The 21,438-nt window shown below is 40.1% G+C and overlaps 1 protein-coding gene across 3 annotated transcripts in view; it reads left to right on the forward strand.

Annotated features, from left to right (window-relative positions):
- The window catches only part of dab2ipb (DAB2 interacting protein b), a 126,581-nt gene that overhangs the window by 39,049 nt on the left and 66,094 nt on the right, over positions 1 to 21,438 (forward strand). For 2 of the 3 annotated variants that reach the window (XM_062988904.1, XM_062988903.1), the window contains exons 2-3: positions 7,140 to 7,249; positions 18,870 to 18,988. In XM_062988904.1, the coding sequence (XP_062844974.1) occupies positions 7,140 to 7,249; positions 18,870 to 18,988 (229 nt within the window). Of the gene's footprint in view, positions 1 to 7,139; positions 7,250 to 18,869; positions 18,989 to 20,945; positions 21,102 to 21,438 lie in introns of those variants that run through there. The other variant, XM_062988905.1, reaches the window with a different exon arrangement.

Raw genomic sequence — 21,438 nt, forward strand, 5'->3', positions numbered from 1 at the left:
AGAAATTTAAAAAATAAACATAGAAAATTAATTATTTATTAATAATTCAAAAATAAAAAAATACTACTACAATTCATTTTTTTTAATGATAAGTGATTAATTTTAAAATAGAAAATGGAAATGTAAAAATAAAATAGAAAATGTAAAAATAAAATAGAAAATTTAAAAATTTAAAAATAGACAAAGGCAATACAAATAGTTTCCATATAGCTACTAAAATGACTTTTATTTAATTTTAAGTAATTAATGTAAAAATTAAAAATAGAAAGTATAGAAGTATAGAAGTACAGTTACCATCTAGCTATTAAAAATTACTTTTATTATAAGTTATTTATTTAAAAATAGAAAATAGCAATTGTTTAAATAGATTTTTTAATGAAAATAGAAAATTTATCATTTATTAAATAATTTAAAAATAAAAATAGAAAATTAAAAAAATAAAATAGAAAGGCAGTAATGGCAACAAGAACAGTTTCCATATAGCTACTAAAAATTACTTTTATTTAATTATAAGTCATTCATTTAAAATGAGAAAATAGAGATTTTTAAAATAAAATAAAATGATTTATTAATTATTTAAAAATAAAAATAGAAAAAATAAAAAATAAACAGAAAGGCAATAATGGCAACAAGAACAGTAGTTACTAAAATTACTTTTATTTAATTATAAGTAATTCATTTAAAAATAGAAAATAAAAAATATAGAAATTTTTAAAATAAAATAGTAATAAATAATTAATTTAAAAATAGAAAAAAATAAAAAATAGACAAAGTAAAAAGTAAAGACTTTTATTTATTTCAAATTTACCAATGTTTGTTTTTGCTTCAGTCTGATTCCTACAAAAACACAGATTGACTTTACAATATACTAACTTAGTGTAACATGATGCCACTGTACAATTGTGCTACTGAAAACAACGTAGCTCTGAGTTGCCAGACTACCATCGTAACATTCCAGCAGCTGTTCCATGTTTACCCCAGTATCTCAAATTACTGAACTACTGTACTGAACTACACACAAGTTCCTCTCTTTTATTTACTTTGACTTTACTTCATTCAACAGATGCAGTTTTACTTTTAGTAACACTGTATGCTGGTGTTTACGTGCCTTCAGATACAAAAACAGCTTTTTGTTTACAGTCCTACTGCTTTGGAAGTTACATTTGACTGCATCTGATTGATGTAGAGGCGAGACAAGACTGTTGTTGAAAGTCTTAGACCCTCATTTTATCATTTCTTTTGAATTCACTATCAAGAGATCAAGAGAGAAGTAAAAACAGTGAAGTAAAAATTACATTTACATTTTCAGCAATTAAAAGATGCTTTTATCCAAAGCGACCTACAGTACTGTGACAGTATGTTGTCTAAGCAATTGAGGGTTAAGGATCTTGCTCAAGGGTCCAACAGTGGCAACCTGGCAGTGGTGGGGCTGGAACCAGCGACAAACTAGTGTTTTGTTATTTCATATATACTGTACATATACTTGTTTCTACACTCACTGTCCATTTTATCAGCTCCACTTACCATATAGAAGCACTTTGTAGTTCTACAATTACTGACTGTAGTCCATCTGTTTCTCTGCATGCTTTGTTATCCCCCTTTTATGCTGTTCTTCAATGGTCAGGACCCCCACAGGACCACTACAGAGCAGGTATTATTTAGGTGGTGGATCATTCTCAGCACTGCAGTGACACTGACATGGTGCTGGTATGAGTGGATCAGACACAGCAGCGCTGCTGGAGTTTTTAAATACCGTTTCCACACACTGTCCACTCTATTAGACACTCCTACCTAGTTGGTCCACCTTGTAGATGTAAATTCAGAGACGATCGCTCATCTATTGCTGATGTTTGAGTTGGTCATCTTGAGTTAGACCTTCATCAGTGGTCACAGGACGCTGCCCACGGGACGCTGTTGGCTGGATGTTTTTGGTTGGTGGACTATTCTCAGTCCAGCAGTGACAGTGAGGTGTTTAAAAAGCTTATACACTCATACCAGCACAACACACACTAACACACCACCACCATGTCAGTGTCACTGCAGTGCTGAGAATGATCCACCACCTAAATAATACCTGCTCTGTGGTGGTCTTGTGGGGGTCCTGACCATTCAAGAACAGCATGAAAGGGGGCAGAGAAACAGATGGACTACAGTCAGTAATTGTAGAACTACAAAGTGCTTTTATATGGTAAGTGGAGCTGATAAAATTGTTTTTTTTTCCCAGTGTGTTGTGTGTGCACGTGTTTGACTAAACATTAAGCTGAACAGAGTCACTCTTCTTTCACTTAAGGCATCGGTGTGGCATTTATGACTTCAGTGTGGGCTGTAAAGTCACTTTATTGCATCTGTACATCTCTACACTACTGGAGTTTTTTTTGTGTGTGCGTGTGTGTGTGTGTGTGTGTGTGTGTGTGTGTGTGATATCTCATTTGGATTAGCCGGCTGCACGCCAACATTTGAATACAATAATACAAAGACTAGAACAACATAACAACACACACGACACTATGCAAATCCAACCATGCAGGTCAAATGTAAATAACTGATCGGTGTTTGGAAGCTGGGGACAGACAGGGTAAGGGCCTTGCTCAAGGGCCCAACAGTGGCTGCATAGCTGAGCCTAGATTTGAACTGACAATCTTGCGATTGATAGCCCAAAGCTCTACCTTTTAGGCTACCACTGTCCTAAGAAAAGGAGCAAACCATTTCATTAATGGGGCGGGGCAACTCCAATCAACTGTGGGGAAGAAGGGGGTTTGAATTGGGTGGAGGGAAGGGGGGGGGGTCTGCAATTGTAAAACATTCCTGCCGACAACTGATGGGAGGACTGATGGATCTTAACATTATGCAAAAATAGTGAGTGGAATGTGTTTGTTTATGATTTTACATCAGTATGTTTGGGATGGGGGGGGGGGGGGGTGTATACATTAATAAAATATCGATAAAGGGAATTATCCATCTGTCTATCTGCCTGTCTGTATATCTATCAAATATATAGGGTCCGTATATTTGTCTGTCTGTCTGTCTACATATCTATCCAATATATAGGGTCCATATATCTATTTGTCTATCGGTTTGTCTGTCTATCTATCTGTCTGTCTAGCTATATATCTATCAATCTATCTATATGTCTATCTGTCTGTCTGTCTATCCATCTGTCTATCTATCCATCCATCTTTCTGTATCTATCCATCTATCTGTCTGTCTGTCTAGCTATATGTCTATCTATATGTCTATTTATTAATCTATCTATCTGTCTGTGTCGATCTATCTATTTGTCGTCTCTGTCTGTCTAGCTATATGTTTACCTGTCTGTCTATCTGTCTAGCTATATATCTATCAATCTGTCTATCTTTCTATCCATATATCTGTCTGTCTGTCTATTTATCTATCTATCTGTCTGTCTGTCTATCTATCGGTCAGTCTTTCTAGCTATCTCTGTCTGTCTGTCTGTCTGTCTGTCTGTCTGTCTGTCTGTCTGTCTATCTACCTGTCTATATGTCTGTCTTTGTATCCATCTATCCATCTATAAATCTATGTATTTTTGCTTTTATTAAATGTATTTATTGCATACATCCCTTGAGAAACTAGTTCCACACAAACATCCTGTGTGTGTGTGTGTGTGTGTATGTGACAAATGTGAGTTTGTTGGTTTTGGGTCAGTGCCATTAAAACAGAGAGGAATTTCCACTGATAAAGAACAGAATAGAAAAACATCAGTGGGTGATCGCTGGTGAGGATGAGCTCATTTGTGTGTTTAAGACATGTTTACTTACCTCGTGTGTACATTTACTGGCCATTTTAAGAGCCATACCTACCATATAAATGCACTTTGTGGTATACGGTTACTGAATGTGGGCCATTTGTTGATCTGTACACTAAATGAATGGACCCTGTATATTGAATATGTTAATTAATGTACAGTTCCTGATTGCAGAATCTGTGGTTAAATATGAAATCACAACAACATAGCTGCACCGAACCAGTATAAAATAGTATTATGCAAATAATATCTGGTAAGTCGGGCAACACATACACTACAGTCAGTGATAGTATACCCACAATGTACATACAAGGTAGACGTATTGTAAGCGTACACACGTACAATCATTTCAGAGATTCACAATCTGAGCTGTTTGAGGTTCGCTCAGACTCTTATCAGCTCGTGCCCAAAAGTAGGCACCACGTCAGGTTTCTGACTAGATTTTGCCACTCTAGCACAAAACCGAGGTAGTCGTGAGCTCACTGAGCACACACATGCAATGGTACTTTGACCCAGTTTGCCAAAAGGGGCCACCTTCCTAATATTGTTGGTCCTACTTTTGCTGCCAAAACAGCCCTGACCCATCAATGGGTAAATGTTCCAGCCAGCTTCCGGCATAGTGATGAAGCGTCGCTCCCTACTCCCTACACAGATTAAAGTTCACTTCATTTGAACATTTTCGTTACCTTTTGTTTGGAGTCTCACTTACATTGGTGGAATACCCTACCTAGTGCACTTCACAGGAACAACTGGGGTGAATGGAACGCTCCTACAGAATCGGCGCTTTCTGAACCAATCAGACCTTCTGATTAGAATTTTTTGTAAGAAATGTTATTTGCATTTATTCAGTTTGCGTCACTCACATGATGTGTCAGTGAAACGCTTGATTGGCTTTCTAACGAGTTCGTGTTTTACTTCACAACTGGGAAAAGTTTGGAGGTTTCACATTTACAAAATAACGAAATATATACCTAATGGGACACACGGTTATAAATTTAATAGCATCTGAAAGAACATAAGCTCAGGTAAGCAGTGGTTATGATTTTTTTTTTTGCTGTGTTTTGGATTTTGGCCGCTGTGCCGTGATTTATTGTGCGCTTTTGTTTTGCAATGAAAACAAAACGTATCAGTTGAAGCTTTTAACTGGTACTTTCTTGTTATGGAAATTACATTAATTTGCACAATAACTAGGAAAGTAAAGGCACGAAGTAAAACGGCAAAATACAGTCACTAATCTGTTGTTGTTTTTTATCTGAACTTAGATATTATTTGTTTATTTCTACGCTACATTTCCAATATATGTTTTGTGTTTATTATATTGATTCGTGACTTGACTCGGACTCTAGCCTAAAGACTCGTGACATGACTCGGACTCTAGCCTAAAGGCTCGTGACATGACTCGGACTCTAGCCTAAAGACTCGTGACTTGACTCGGATTTTAGTCTAAAGACTCGTGACGTGAGTCGGACTCTAGCCTGAAGACTCGGACTCATATTTTGTGACTTGTGAACATCTCTGCTTCCAGTACATAGAACAGTTCTCTTTCTGATTAGAATGCAAATGTAATCACGATGGTACATTGAGCTGTGAACATGAACAGCTGCTAGCACCTCTAATGCGCACAGGGTTTTTTTCCCACTCAATTTCCAGATGTCACAGGGACATTTCATTAGATATCGGTAATACAGAACTTTCATTACCCAAGTTCTGGTGCATCGAACATTTCAACACCTCAGCAGTGCTGATGTTTTTCTCACCATTGTCGTCTCGTAAACACGGCGTCACGCTCGACTCCGGGAATCGGGAAGTTCCACAGAAGTCGACATGGGAAGCGTCTGGCATGAGCTGGCGTCCATCCCATAGAGTCTGGAAGACGCAAGACATCAGGGTTTGAAGTCCTATGATACGTCTGTGGGTCACATGAGTGCGTGTGTTGGGCGCTGATAGGGGGAGAGTTTGGGGGGCATACTGTAGGACAAGCCGGGGGAGTCATGTGTCATTTGCGACAGTCGGGAATTTCGGGACATCTGAGAAAGTCAAAAAAAAGAGAGAGAGATAAGAGGAAGTACAACCCAAATACAACCCAGATCAGAAAAAGTTGGGACAGTATGGTATGGAAAATGCAAATAAAATAAAAACACAGTGTTCCATACATTTACTTTGACTTTTATTTGATTGCAGACCGTTTGAACCTCCATTCCTGCATTTCAGGCCTGCAAAAAAAGTCAGGATGGGGGCAATTTAGGGCCAGTAATGAGAAAAAAATTAAAGAAAACACACACTGGAACCAGTTCTGGATCTCGAATACATCATATCAGATCCCAGCTCTGCCTGCCTGGCTGAGACTGAGCGGCCACATGAACAACGATTGGCCTGTTGTTCAGATATGGGTGGGCGGGACTAAGCCGGATGGGGACTCTCTCCCATGACTGGTGCAATTCCGACCTCTGCTGGCTGATTGATGGCGCCTGCACAGAGATGAGAAAAGAGTGCGCTCAGGGTGTGTCTCTCCATACACAACGCTGAGCTGTGCTGCACTCGTCAAAGTGTAGGTGATAAGATGCATACGGCATGCTGCACACGTGTCGGAGGGGGCGTGGGTTAGCTTCGTTCTCCTCAATCAGAGCATGACACAATCGGGCAATCAGACATGCTAAAAGGGGGAAAAGGGGAGAAGCCTGATGTTAACCATGTCCAGAAGCTGCGTCGGGCATCGGAGGCATCCAGGATGGACCGTCACACAGTAAAAACGTGTATCCAGGTCTTTTATGGAAAAAATAGACGAAAGACGAAAAGGACCATCCAGACTGTTATCAGCGACAAGTCCAAAAGCCAGGATCTGTCATGGTATGGGGCGTGTCAGTACCCTTGGTGAAGGTAATTTACACTTCTGTGATGGCAGCATTAATGCAGAAAAGTACATAGATTACAAAACAATTTAGCTGAATTTAGGAGGAGACTTGTGTGTGTGTGTGTGGGGGTTGAGTATTGTTGAGGCTGTGGAATGTCCTGAACCGGAAAACTGGGAAACATGGTGGTGTTTCTGCCCATAGAACAGGATGAGTGTTTACTGACCATATGGAAGTGTGTCCAGCTTTGTTCTAATCAGACTAAAGTCCTGCCGATAAACTGCAATTATTTTTGCCCTACAAACAGTTAGTAATTATTTTGTACTGCTGATGGTCCTATTGTCTCCAGAAACTCCAGAACACAAACAAAAACATGCTCAGATCTGCCTCTCGATCTTGAATGGATTTAGTATGTTGTATAAAACCAGAGCTGGAGCTTTTGTATTACTGCTGAATGATGATGTACGAGTCACGGTACATTTGTGAATACTGTGGTATTGATGGTGTTCTTGTTTATTTGTTATTAGATTCTCCTTCTGAGAGAACGGGACGAAGGCGGAGCATGCCTGGCTCCGCCCCGGACAAACCCCCACCTACGATGGAGTCTACAGCTGCTGCCACGCCTTTTAGAGTTACAGTAAGTACTAACAGCTCTAACAGTGGTAAATGCTTTACTGTTTTAACTTTTTTTGGAACGTGTTGCAGGCCTGAAATGCAGGAATCGATGTTTATTAATTTATTATTGTAATTTTCTGTTGGACATGGACCACCATAGTTTGCAGAATACTTACTGCAAGGCCGTAGCTATGAGCTGAACCTTGGGGGACACCAAATCTTTTCCTGCCATTGTATAACAGTCCTGCCATCATTAACTGATGGGAACACAGACAGATCCTAACATTATGCAAAGCTAGTGAGTGGGATGTTTTTGAGTGACGTCCCATTCTTAATCCATAGGGTTTAATATAATGTCGGCCCACCCTCAACTCTTCTGGGAAGGCTTTCCACAAGGTTTAGGAGTGTGTTTATGGGAATTTTTGACCATTCACGAGAAGGCCTGGCTTGCAGTCTCCACTCTAATTCATCCCAAAGGTGTTCTATCGGGTTGAGGTCAGGACTCTGTGCCGGCCAGTCACGTTCTGCCACACCAAACTGGCTCATCCATGTCTTTATGGACCTTGCTCCCCACAAAGTTGGGAGCATGAAATCCAGAATCTCTTGGTATGCTGAAGCATTGAGAGTTCCTTTCACTGGAACTAAGGGGCCAAGCCCAACTCCTGAAAAACAACCCCACACCATAATCCCCCCTCCACCAAACTTTACACTTGGCATAATGCAGTCAGACAAGTAGCGTTCTCCTGGCAACCGCCAAACAAATTCGTACATCAGATTGCCAGACGGAGAACACGTCTCCACTGCTCTAGAGTCCAGTTGTGGCGTGCTTTACACCACTGCATGTAAAACTTGGATGCAGCTGCTCGGCCATGAAAACCCATTCCATGAAGCTCTCTACACACTGTTCTTGAGCTGATCTGAAGGCCACATGAAGTTTGGAAGTCTGTAGCGATTGACTCTGCACAAAGTTGGCGACCTCTGCACACTATGCGCCTCAGCATTCGCTGACCCCACTCTGTCATTTTACCTGGCTAACATTTTGTATTATTCGTTATAATATCACTGACAGTTGACTGTGGAATATTTAGTAGTGAGGAAATTTCACCACTGGACTTGTTGCACAGGTGGCATCCTATCACGGTACCACACCGGAATTCAGTGAGCTCCTGAGAGCGACCCATTCTTTCACCAATTATATATATACACAGTATATACAGTGTATCACAAAAGTGAGTACACCCCTCACATTTCTGCAGATATTTAAGTATATCTTTTCATGGGACAACACTGACAAAATGACACTTTGACACAATGAAAAGTAGTCTGTGTGCAGCTTATATAACAGTGTAAATTTATTCTTCCCTCAAAATAACTCAATATACAGCCATTAATGTCTAAACCACCGGCAACAAAAGTGAGTACACCCCTAAGAGACTACACCCCTAAATGTCCAAATTGAGCACTGCTTGTCATTTTCCCTCCAAAATGTCATGTGATTTGTTAGTGTTACTAGGTCTCAGGTGTGCATAGGGAGCAGGTGTGTTCAATTTAGTAGTACAGCTCTCACACTCTCTCATACTGGTCACTGAAAGTTCCAACATGGCACCTCATGGCAAAGAACTCTCTGAGGATCTTAAAAGACGAATTGTTGCGCTACATGAAGATGGCCAAGGCTACAAGAAGATTGCCAACACCCTGAAACTGAGCTGCAGCACAGTGGCCAAGATCATCCAGCGTTTTAAAAGAGCAGGGTCCACTCAGAACAGACCTCGCGTTGGTCGTCCAAAGAAGCTGAGTGCACGTGCTCAGCGTCACATGCAAGTGCTGTTTTTGAAAGATAGGTGCAGGAGTGCTATCAGCATTGCTGCAGAGATTGAAAAGGTGGGGGGTCAGCCTGTCAGTGCTCAGACCATACGCCGCACACTACATCAAATTGGTCTGCATGGCTGTCACCCCAGAAGGAAGCCTCTTCTGAAGTCTCTACACAAGAAAGCCCGCAAACAGTTTGCTGAAGACATGTCAACAAAGGACATGGATTACTGGAACCATGTCCTATGGTCTGATGAGACCAAGATTAATTTGTTTGGTTCAGATGGTCTCAAGCATGTGTGGCGGCAATCAGGTGAGGAGTACAAAGATAAGTGTGTCATGCCTACAGTCAAGCATGGTGGTGGGAATGCCATGGTCTGGGGCTGCATGAGTGCAGCAGGTGTTGGGGAGTTACATTTCATTGAGAGACACATGAACTCCAATATGTACTGTGAAATACTGAGCAGAGCATGATCCCCTCCCTCCGGAAACTGGGTCGCAGGGCAGTGTTCCAGCATGATAATGACCCCAAACACACCTCTAAGACGACCACTGCTTCATTGAAGAGGCTGAGGGTAAAGGTGATGGACTGGCCAAGCATGTCTCCAGACCTAAACCCAATAGAACATCTTTGGGGCATCCTCAAGCGGAAGGTGGAGGAGCGCAAAGTCTCGAATATCCGCCAGCTCCGTGATGTCGTCATGGAGGAGTGGAAAAGTATTCCAGTGGCAACCTGTGAAGCTCTGGTAAACTCCATGCCCAGGAGAGTTAAGGCAGTTCTGGGAAATAATGGTGGCCACACAAAATATTGACACTTCAGGAACTTTCACTAAGGGGTGTACTCACTTTTGTTGCCAGTGGTTTAGACATTAATGGCTGTATATTGAGTTATTTTGAGGGAAGAATAAATTTACACTGTTATATAAGCTGCACACAGACTACTTTTCATTGTGTCAAAGTGTCATTTTGTCAGTGTTGTCCCATGAAAAGATATACTTAAATATCTGCAGAAATGTGAGGGGTGTACTCACTTTTGTGATACACTGTATATTATAAGCTTCCAGCTTGGTTCCAATCGTTCAAATAAGACCAGATCCAGCATCCATGTGACCCTGTTCACAAAGTGGGGTCTCAAAAATACATTCTGAGAACCTCTAAATGCCTACACAGAGCTCCAACCTAAAGTCTTTTGCAAACCTTCTCATCCAGTATTAATGCCTGACTTGAACCAGCAATCTGTCGGAAACGATCTTCACGTCGTGTATGCATGTGAGGAAGTAACACTATCGTGTATCAAACCCTGAACAAGATTGTGTGGTACGCACACATCCTTTTAAGTCTTAAAGAGAAGTTGTGGTGTCGCTGTTTAATTAAAACACACGTTGCCACGTTCATAAACACGGTTGCATGGAAATTAAGTTCCTCAAACGATCAAACGAAGCTTAAGAAGCTTCCAGTTTATAGACGTCACTGTTTATTTAATTGTACTATAACATTCAGCTAATTAACATGTTTTTCCATCACGTTATGCTGTTCTTCCTCCTTGCAGTTTAGAGAAGTTATAGTTGAATGTACACTGATCAGCCATAACATTAAAACCACCTCCTTGTTTCTACAGCTGTTTCTCTACATACTTTGTTAGCCTGCTTTCACCCTGTTCTTCAATGGTCAGGACCACTACAGAGAAGGTATTATTTAGGTGGTGGATCATTCTTAGCACTGCACTGACATGGTGGTGGTGTGTTAGTGTGTGTTCTGCTGGTATGAGTGGAGTTTTTACTCCTACCTAGTTGGTCCACCTTGTAGATGTAAAGTCAGAGACAGTCGCTCATCTACTGCTGCTGTTTGACTTGGTCGTCTTCTAGACCTTCATCAGTGGTCACAGGACGCTGCCCACGGGGCGCCATTGGCTGGATGTTTTTGGTTGGTGGACTATTCTCAGTCCAGCAGGGACAGTGAACTCTTATCCACTCATACCAGCACAACACACTCCAACACACCACCACCATGTCAGTGTCACGCAGTGCTGAGAATCATCCACCACCCAAATAATACCTGCTCTGTAGTGGTCCTGGGAGAGTCCTGACCATTGAAGAACAGCATGAAAGGGGGGGTAACAAAGCATGTAGAGAAACAAATGGACTACAGTCAGTAATTGTAGAACTACAAAGTGCTTCTGTATGGTAAGTGGAACTGATAAAATGGACAGTGAGTGTAGAAACGAGGAGGTGGTTTAAAATGTTATGGTTGATCGGTGTACCTATCTACCTACCATACATAGTTACCGTACATACAGTAGTTACAGATATACCTGCTATTTTACTTATCTGTACATATACTTAACGGTACTCACATATTAAGATGCATACTTGTGTGCTACGTTCTTACTTACCTTCTTACATAAATACCTACTAACTTTATTTTCTGCTTGCATACCTATAATTATTTATTTTACTACTTAACCTTAGCCTACCCACTTATCAATTACCTAGTTAACTATGTACCTAACTGGAAAATAGTAGTTTAAGGTAGTTAGATTCAATATTAAACAAAGTTGTAGGCACTTTTGTATCTCCAATTCATTTTTAAATCTACAGTATAATTCATTTTACTTACATGTATTTGGACCGTGACATGGGGAGAACATGCAAACTCCAGACAGAAAGGACCCGGACAGCTCCACTTGGGAATCTAACTCAAGACCTTTATGCTGTGCAACATTGCTACCCACCGGCCCTACCTGCTTACTTAATAACTTGCTCATTCACTTACTTACTTGCTTACAAACTTACTTATGTACCTGCTCACTGGGTTACCAAACTTTTACCTACCAATCTAATTACCTAACTTAACTGTTTACCTTAACTTTTTACTTAATGTTCTTTTGTATTTACTGAATTACTATTACTGAAATGGTTATGATGAATTTACGTTTTGGGAAATTAGCTAATGAAATGTGGAAATCCAACCTTTAATTAAAATTTATCTGATAATTAAGTTTATCTGAACCCCTTATTAAGAAATAATTATTTATTTTACCACGTGCTAATGTGCAATTCTTAGAAATAAAATGTAACAAGCATTTTTATTTGTCTAAGAACCTATGTGCTAACCTACTTTTTACCTACGTACTGTATATTACATGTTCTTTTCCTTCATTTTTAATAATAAGCAAAAATTAAAATAAAAAAAAGTGTAGAAGCTTTATATTGTAAGATAAATAGAAAATAATTGTATTAATAGATGTAGTTTTAGACGTCCTGCTGGTGTTGGTGTGGAAGTTAGCACGACTGTTTTCTCAGTTGGCACTAATGGCTAGTTAATTAGCATATGGTTTGTTTATGGGTGATTCTTCAATTGCGGGCTCTTTTGACCATCTTAACTTTTGAAAAATAAAATTAGGAATAATTTAGTTTTAATTATGTCAAGATAATGCTAGAGCAAAGACTTAATGATGGCTACAATTGAGCTTATATAGAATTTTAATATTTCATATTTATTTGCGAAGTGGCATAGCAAAATGTCATTATGTGTTGGTAATGACGTGTTGCGGTAATGACAATTTTTACTTTTTTTAAGAAAAAAACTAGATTGGCCATGGATTTGCTAAAGCTAGTCAACAGCTAGTACAAGATGCACTTTAAATACATATAAATAATGTGTAAATTTCTTTTAAATGTGTACATTTCTTGTACTGCCATACTAATGTAAATGGTAATGACGCTGAATAAATTTACTCTATGATCAGGAGGAATACATGATTAAATTACTCACATTTCCAGATATTAAAATGTTAATCTTCTCTCATGGCTGGCATGTGCTTCCTTGCAAGCCTTTGTTTCCATGGTTACAACATAAACAAGTGTTACCTTCAAATGATTCCCTACAGAAACCATACACTGTTGCGGTAATGACGATAATGCTGGGGACAATAATATATTGCTCAAAAATATGCATAGGTTGTACAAATATGAAAAAAAAAATTACATTTTGTTTCTTTTTAAGTTATTATAAAACTCATATTGTGATTTTTATAATGAATTGATCACTTTTTAGCATTTTATTAGAGCAGAGAAGTTTTAAAGTCTGGGTTGGGGATAAGGCCAAAGTAGCAAAATATTGATGTTTAAATCATCATAAAAAATAATTATTTTGGTATATTTTTTTTAGTGATGCAATGAATGATCTTTTTAATACCTAAAATATGTTTTGTAATAAAGTATTTTTAACACAAATTTATAACTTAGCGTAAAAGTTCCCCCAATTGAAGAATCACCCTTATAGAAGTGTGAATAATTAAAAAGCAGGTAGCTCATTGTGCTAAATTAATATTTTAAAATACTTATTAACCAAAGGGCTTAAAATATATGATTTTATTTTCGGGATGTATAAGTTTAATGAGATGAAAAACGTTATAGAATTAGCTGACAGGGGGCGATAGTTCACCACTTAAGCAATGCTAATGCTGTCAGTTTTAGGATTAAAAAATAAAAAAAGTATTTTATCATTAAAATAACTAAAAGAATGCAGTTTATTTGAAGAATAAAGATTATTTTATTTATTTATTCTTTATAAACAATGGACAAAATAAAAGAAACTGCACGTTAATCTAGCTTTTAAATGGAAAACCACAACTGCAAACACAATGTTACTGCACAGGCTAATTCTATTTGGTTGATTTAGAATGTAAGAAACAGCTATACAAAAAGCTATAAAAATAAGCACCTTAATAATGGAGAATTTAAATCATTATGGCACAACTTTGTTCCATAGACACCTAAATGTAAGGCAGTTCAAACTCAAAACCTATTAAACATGGACACAATCAGTGCAACAAACAATATGGTCCAAGGATTCAACGTTCACCAGCCAACAATGTATACAGCTACAATTATTCAATAAAGACCATTATACATACACAATATGGCCAAAGGTTTGTGAATGTCCACCCTAATTAATAAGCTCAGTTCTTTCAGCCACACTAATGCTAAAATGAAAAGGGTGACCATGTCCAGAAGCGATGTCGACTTCTCTGGACTCTGAGGCATCTAGGATGGACCATCACACAGTGTAACCGTGTACAGTAGACCCTTGACTTACAAATTTAATTGGTTCCAAAGGGCTGTTCTTAAGTCAAAATGTTTGTTAGTTAAACCTATTTTTCCCATAAGAAATAATGTAAATAGAATTAATCCGTGCCAGACCTCCCAACCCCTCCCCCTTCCTTACCCAACCTTTCTAATGTCTTAAATGGTCTTTTCTGTTATAAATACAAGTATATTTTCCCTTAAATCTTAAATTATAGAATAGACATTACTGTAATAAACAATAATAAACAACATTACACAGTAGTATTGTACATAACACACACCACATTTCACAGTACAGTTCGTGTGCTGTACCATACACCATAATACATTTCCTTCTTTTTATATATAATGTATCAACCAGAAACAACAATAACTCTTATATTTCTTTATTATTTCCTTCTTTATTTCAATAGTGTTGTATTTTGTAGGTGTAATTGCACGAAAGAAAGAATACTTTACTGAGCCAAATTCCTTCTTCTCTCACTCACTGTCCCCTCTGTCTGATACACAAGTGACACCTGCAGGCAGGAGTAATTATACAACACAACAAATAATGATTTTTTTTCAACACGCGGCTTTCTCTGTACCTTCTTTGGGGACATTTTTATATAGAATTTTACAAAATATAAAGAAAACACCGGAAAAACACCGTCCGCTGTCCGAATGTTCGCACACTGTGTATATATATATATATATATATACAGTGTATCACAAAAGTGAGTACACCCCTCACATTTCTGCAGATATTTAAGTATATCTTTTCATGGGACAACACTGACAAAATGACACTTTGACACAATGAAAAGTAGTCTGTGTGCAGCTTATATAACAGTGTAAATTTATTCTTCCCTCAAAATAACTCCATATACAGCCATTAATGTCTAAACCACCGGCAACAAAAGTGAGTACACCCCTAAGAGACTACACCCCTAAATGTCCAAATTGAGCACTGCTTGTCATTTTCCATCCAAAATGTCATGTGATTTGTTAGTGTTACTAGGTCTCAGGTGTGCATAGGGAGCAGGTGTGTTCAATTTAGTAGTACAGCTCTCACACTCTCTCATACTGGTCACTGAAAGTTCCAACATGGCACCTCATGGCAAAGAACTCTCTGAGGATCTTAAAAGACGAATTGTTGCGCTACATGAAGATGGCCAAGGCTACAAGAAGATTGCCAACACCCTGAAACTGAGCTGCAGCACAGTGGCCAAGATCATCCAGCGTTTTAAAAGAGCAGGGTCCACTCAGAACAGACCTCGCGTTGGTCGTCCAAAGAAGCTGAGTGCACGTGCTCAGCGTCACATCCAACTGCTGTCTTTGAAAGATAGGCGCAGGAGTGCTGTCAGCATTGCTGCAGAGATTGAAAAGGTGGGGGGTCAGCCTGTCAGTGCTCAGACCATACGCCGCACACTACATCAAATTGGTCTGCATGGCTGTCACCCCAGAAGGAAGCCTCTTCTGAAGTCTCTACACAAGAAAGCCCGCAAACAGTTTGCTGAAGACATGTCAACAAAGGACATGGATTACTGGAACCATGTCCTATGGTCTGATGAGACCAAGATTAATTTGTTTGGTTCAGATGGTCTCAAGCATGTGTGGTGGCAATCAGGTGAGGATTACAAAGATAAGTGTGTCATGCCTACAGTCAAGCATGGTGGTGGGAATGCCATGGTCTGGGGCTGCATGAGTGCAGCAGGTGTTGGGGAGTTACATTTCATTGAGGGACACATGAACTCCAATATGTACTGTGAAATACTGAAGCAGAGCATGATCCCCTCCCTCCGGAAACTGGGTCGCAGGGCAGTGTTCCAGCATGATAATGACCCCAAACACACCTCTAAGACGACCACTGCTTTATTGAAGAGGCTGAGGGTAAAGGTGATGGACTGGCCAAGCATGTCTCCAGACCTAAACCCAATAGAACATCTTTGGGGCATCCTCAAGCAGAAGGTGAAGGAGCGCAAAGTCTCGAATATCCGCCACCTCCGTGATGTCGTCATGGAGGAGTGGAAAAGCATTCCAGTGGCAACCTGTGAAGCTCTGGTAAACTCCATGCCCAGGAGAGTTAAGGCAGTTCTGGGAAATAATGGTGGCCACACAAAATATTGACACTTCAGGAACTTTCACTAAGGGGTGTACTCACTTTTGTTGCCGGTGGTTTAGACATTAATGGCTGTATATTGAGTTATTTTGAGGGAAGAATAAATTTACACTGTTATATAAGCTGCACACAGACTACTTTTCATTGTGTCAAAGTGTCATTTTGTCAGTGTTGTCCCATGAAAAGATATACTTAAATATCTGCAGAAATGTGAGGGGTGTACTCACTTTTGTGATACACTGTATATATATATATACATAGAGAGAGAGAGAGAGAGAGAGAGAGAGACGGTTGGAGTCAACTTGTTCGTGATATCACGTGTTTCGCAAATTTCTGTTCTTAATCCGAAATTTGTTCGTACGTTAAGTTGAAAAAGATCGTTCGTAACCCAAAATGTTCATATGGTAAACCGTTCGTAACTCAAGGGTCTACTGTATTGTAGTCAGGTGAATTAGCATTCCAGGTCTTTTTTGGAAAAAATGGAAAACGACCATCCAGACTGTTAACAGCGACAAGTCCAAAAGCCAGGGTCTGACACGGTATGGGGTTGTGTCAGTGCCCTTGGCAAAGGTCATTTACACTTCTGCAGAAAAGTACATTGAGATCTTAGAGCAACATGTGCTGCCTTCAAGACGTCATCTTTTCCAGGGACGTCCACATGCTGCACACATTACAAAAGCATGGCTGCGGAGGAACAGGGTACGGGTACTGGACTGGCCTGCCTGCAGTCCTGACCTGTCCCCAATAGAGAACGTGTGGAGAATTTTGAGCGTGGTGAAAAGGAATGGCAACATTTCAAACCAAGTTGGGACAGTAAAGCATTTACCACTTTGTAATGTGTTTCAGGCGGTGCAGGTCGTTGCACTTTTTCCAGGTCGGCCTCGAATCCAGATTTACACTTTCGACCTTAACCACCCTCACGCCCTTGTCTTTTCTTTTTACCGCTCTCATTCCCCTCTATCTTCTCATTTTCTCAATGCCAGCCGACTGTCTCCATGGTAACTAAAAGAAGTTAAGTCTTAAGTCTTGAATTGTACAGGAAAGAGACGTTAAAGCTGAGGATTGAAAGATGACTGACGCAAAGGACCTTAAATGATGTCGGAGTATTAAAAATAACTTCATCTTTTGCTTTTATTATAAGTACTATGATGTAAATGGCATAATCATGCCACGGCAGATGTCATAGGGCGGTCATGACTATGTCATGAATCATAAAACCATCAATTCACCATATGGCTAAAATTATATGGATATGAAGATCCATTATTAGTCAAGGATACTGCTGTCCAGAGTTTCTTACATTTACTTTGACTTTTATTTCATTGCAGACAGGATGAACCTGAGATATTTCATGTTTTGTCGGATAAACATCCATTCCTGCATTTCAGGCCTGCAACACATTCCAAAAAAAGTTGGGACAGTAAAGCATTTACCACTTTGTAATGTTGCCATTCCTTTTCACCACACTTAAGACGTTTTGTCTCATTCTTCCTGCAAACACGTCTTAAGATGTGCAACAGTACGGGGTCGTCGTTTCAAAATTCTCCACGTTTTCTATTGGGGACAGGTCAGGACTGCAGGCAGGCCGGTCCGGTACCCGTACCCTCTTCCTCCGCAGCCATGCCTTTGTAATGTGTGCAGTATGTGGTTTTGCATTGTCTTGTTGAAAAATGCATGAACGTCTTGAAGGCAGCACGTGTTGCTCTAAGATCTCAATGTACTTTTCTGCAAAAGTGTAAATGACCTTTGCCAAGGGCACTGACACAGCGCCATACCGTGTCAGACCCTGGCTTTTGGACTTGTTCCTGATAACAGTCTGGATGGTCCTTTTCCATTTTTTCAAAAAAAGACCTGGAATGCTGATTCATCTGACCACAATACACGTTTCCACAATACATGTGATGGTCCATCCTAGATGCCTCCGAACCCAGAGAAGTCGACACCGCTTCTGGACATGGTTAACACAAGGCTTCTTTTTTGCACAGTAAAGTTTTAAGTGGCATTTGTGCATGTAACTCTGTATTGTAGTGCTTCGACAAATGTGGTTATATCAGCTATTGTTGAGTGGTGATTCTTAATGCAGTGCTGTCTGAGGGATGGAAGATCACGGGCGTTCAGGTTAAGCTTGCGTTCTTGGCCTTTACGCACTGAAATTCCTCCCGATTCCTTGAATGGTTTAATGATATTATGCACTGTAGAGGGAGAAATATGCAAATTCCTTCCGATCTTTCTTTGAGGTACATTGAGGTACACATTCGTTGACAAACTGGAGATACTCTGATCATCTTTGCTCATCAAAGACTCCTTTCCTGGATGCTGCTTTTGTACCAAACCATGATTACAATCACCTGTTTGGAATCACATAATTATTTAGTTTTTTCACCTCACTACTAGCCCTAAATTGCCTTCGTCCCAACTTTTTTTGGAATGTCTCAGGTTCATCCTGTCTGCAATCAAATACAAGTCAAAGTAAATATATGGAACACTGCATTTTTATTATTTGCATTTTCCATACTGTCCCAACTTTTTCTGATTTGGGGTTGTACAATGACTAATATGTATTATTAGTAGTATTTTATTATTATTAATAATAATAATATGACAATTTTATGACATCATAATGACTCTCTGTCTTCTTTTAGGGCTTCCTGAGCCGCAGGTTAAAGGGATCAATAAAAAGGACTAAAAGTCAACCCAAGCTGGATAGAAACAGCAGTTTCAAAAACATCCTACCAGGATTCAGACCTGCAGACAACGACAGGTAAGAAATCACATCTGTATATCTCACTTGATGGTTTCTGGTTTGGTACTGGAAAGAGGAAGTTGGGGAAACAAGTGCCTAACCCTAACCCTAGCCCTAACCCTAGCCCTAACCCTAGCCCTGCCCAGATCTAGATTTTGGGTGAACAAAGTGAAAGAAGTGAACTGAAGCATGGGGATTTGTTTATGAATACTCTAGTTGAAGTATGAGTGGAAGTTTGATGTATTAAAATGGAAATGTGGCATATGTGTGTGAGTCTCATATGAAACTGATTATCAAGGTCACTGTTGACAAGCTGTGAAAATTGGCAAACTTTATGCTCTAATCTGTCATTCCACCGTCTTCACTTTTTTCCACATGTGTATGAAATATAGACAGACTTTTCATAAAGCCCTCAGTATTATAAAAGGGGGAACAACACAAGATTAGGAAGGTGGCCATAATAGACGAACACACAGATTCTTCATGCATTGTCGACAAATCTGCTCAAATAAAACCCAAGGTCACTGCAACACTTGTTCCTTCACTCTTTTCCCTCTCATTTGACAATCGGAGAATAAAATGATGTTGTCAAGGAAACTGCGATATTAGAACAAATCTCAGCAGGACTTTCTCCCTTAATAAAGTACCTCAGAGATAAAGAAATATACATTTTTGGCGAGGAGTTGTCGTCCAGTCGAGGTGTCAAGTAAACTGTCGTCAGAAGAAATTTATACATATGCTGTCACGACAGTTGTAAACTGATGTGCTAGATTATGCTGCGACGTCATTGTATTATTTAATCCCTACATACTAGTGCTGGTTCCCAAACCCTGTGCTAGTCTATAGAACCTCAACTTGGGTTACAACATGATTAAACCATTGGGAAATCAATAACAACTCTTAGTTTGCTTCAGACATGGTGGTGGTATGTTAGTGTGTGTTGTGCTGGTATGACTGGATAAGACACAGCAGCGCTGAAGAGCGAGGATTAGAACCTTCTGATTGACAGCCCATAGCTTTACAAATTAGACTTTCAACGTTTCATTGATATATATATATATATATATATATATATATATATATATATATATACAGTATATATATAAATAAGTCTCGGCCAGACGGGCGTCTACATGGAAATAATACACGGCTTGTTCAAGGGGAGGGAGGGCTGGAAGGCATTTCTTATAACTGCTGGCTGGTCGATGGCAACTATTCAATGAAACGGGGGCTAATGGTGATCTGGGTGTGACTCTCCTTGCTTGATACAGATCTGTAATACCCCTTTTCCACCAACGCGGATTCGGCTCCGTTCCGTTGATTTTGAGCTGAACGGAACCGGTTCCAGAACCAGGGTTCTTTGCACTGGAGGTGAGATTGGGTAACCGGATACGACTTGATCGGGATAGAAATCCGAGCGCCACTACGGAGGTTTGATTATTCCGTTGACCGCCGTGTAGGGTTTCGAACGTAGTCCGAATTCAAAATTTGCCACGTTAAAATAAAAAGAAATGTAAAAATGATAAGCAAGCAAGTCAACTTCAGTTTCTGCTTTTGATCTAAATATGCAGAAGCAGTAGGAAACAACACCGTCTGGATAGTAACTAGTCCAAATATTTCTGGTGCAAAGACGATATCTATAAACCAAGAGGGCAGACAAAGAAGGGTGAAGGTCCAAAAAGATTAAACCCACCTGCTTCAAAATACGCTGATCCCCACCTTTAATGTGGTATCTAAACTGACTCAAAATCTTGGGTGACTGAGTTAAACAAGGGATAAAAAGAGTAAGGCCAGACGGTGGCAGTAGAGAGAAGAAACAAGCAAGAGAGAGAGACAGACCAGTGCGAGATCAGGAGAGAGACAGGGAGAGAGAAAGAGCGAGGAAGGGGGGTGGGAATGGGAGCAGAACTGTTCAGTTTCTGCCCCACCCTCTCTAAAAGGCAGGAACACTCCCAGCGAGGGGCAGAGAGACGAAGAGAGGGAGCATGCAGCAGCACAACCGGGAAGGACGAGGCTATGAGACCGACTGCACCGTTCCACCCCCGTTTCTCTCCATTCATACCTTCCCCCGGGCTCGTTCCGTCCTTCCTCCGTCCACCCTTAGACCTCTCGGTGGGATTCGGGATGCCTGGTGAGTGTTTCGGGTACTTAAGCGTGTGTCTGTGAGGTCATAAGCATGGAGGCTGGAATGTGGCTCGATGTTGATTGTTTGCGTTCTAACCATGTATGATACTTTGATCTGTACGGCGGGGCTCGTGGGAACGTTCTGAGCATGGGTAGAAAGGAAGTCTGATCATCTGATGAAGGAGAGGCATGCCGTTTTAGTTTGAGAGCGCCTGCTCTGGCAGGATGTCGGCTCCCGGTCTCAGCACAGCACAGTCCAGTCCAGTCCAGGTCATCTGACTTATCTGGCTGCCTTTGCTTACATTCAGTTCTTTGAGTTTCTTGGGTTAGGGTTAGGCTGGATT

The sequence above is a fragment of the Trichomycterus rosablanca genome, chromosome 26 (assembly GCF_030014385.1).
Source record: "Trichomycterus rosablanca isolate fTriRos1 chromosome 26, fTriRos1.hap1, whole genome shotgun sequence".
NCBI classification, from domain to species: domain Eukaryota; kingdom Metazoa; phylum Chordata; class Actinopteri; order Siluriformes; family Trichomycteridae; genus Trichomycterus; species Trichomycterus rosablanca.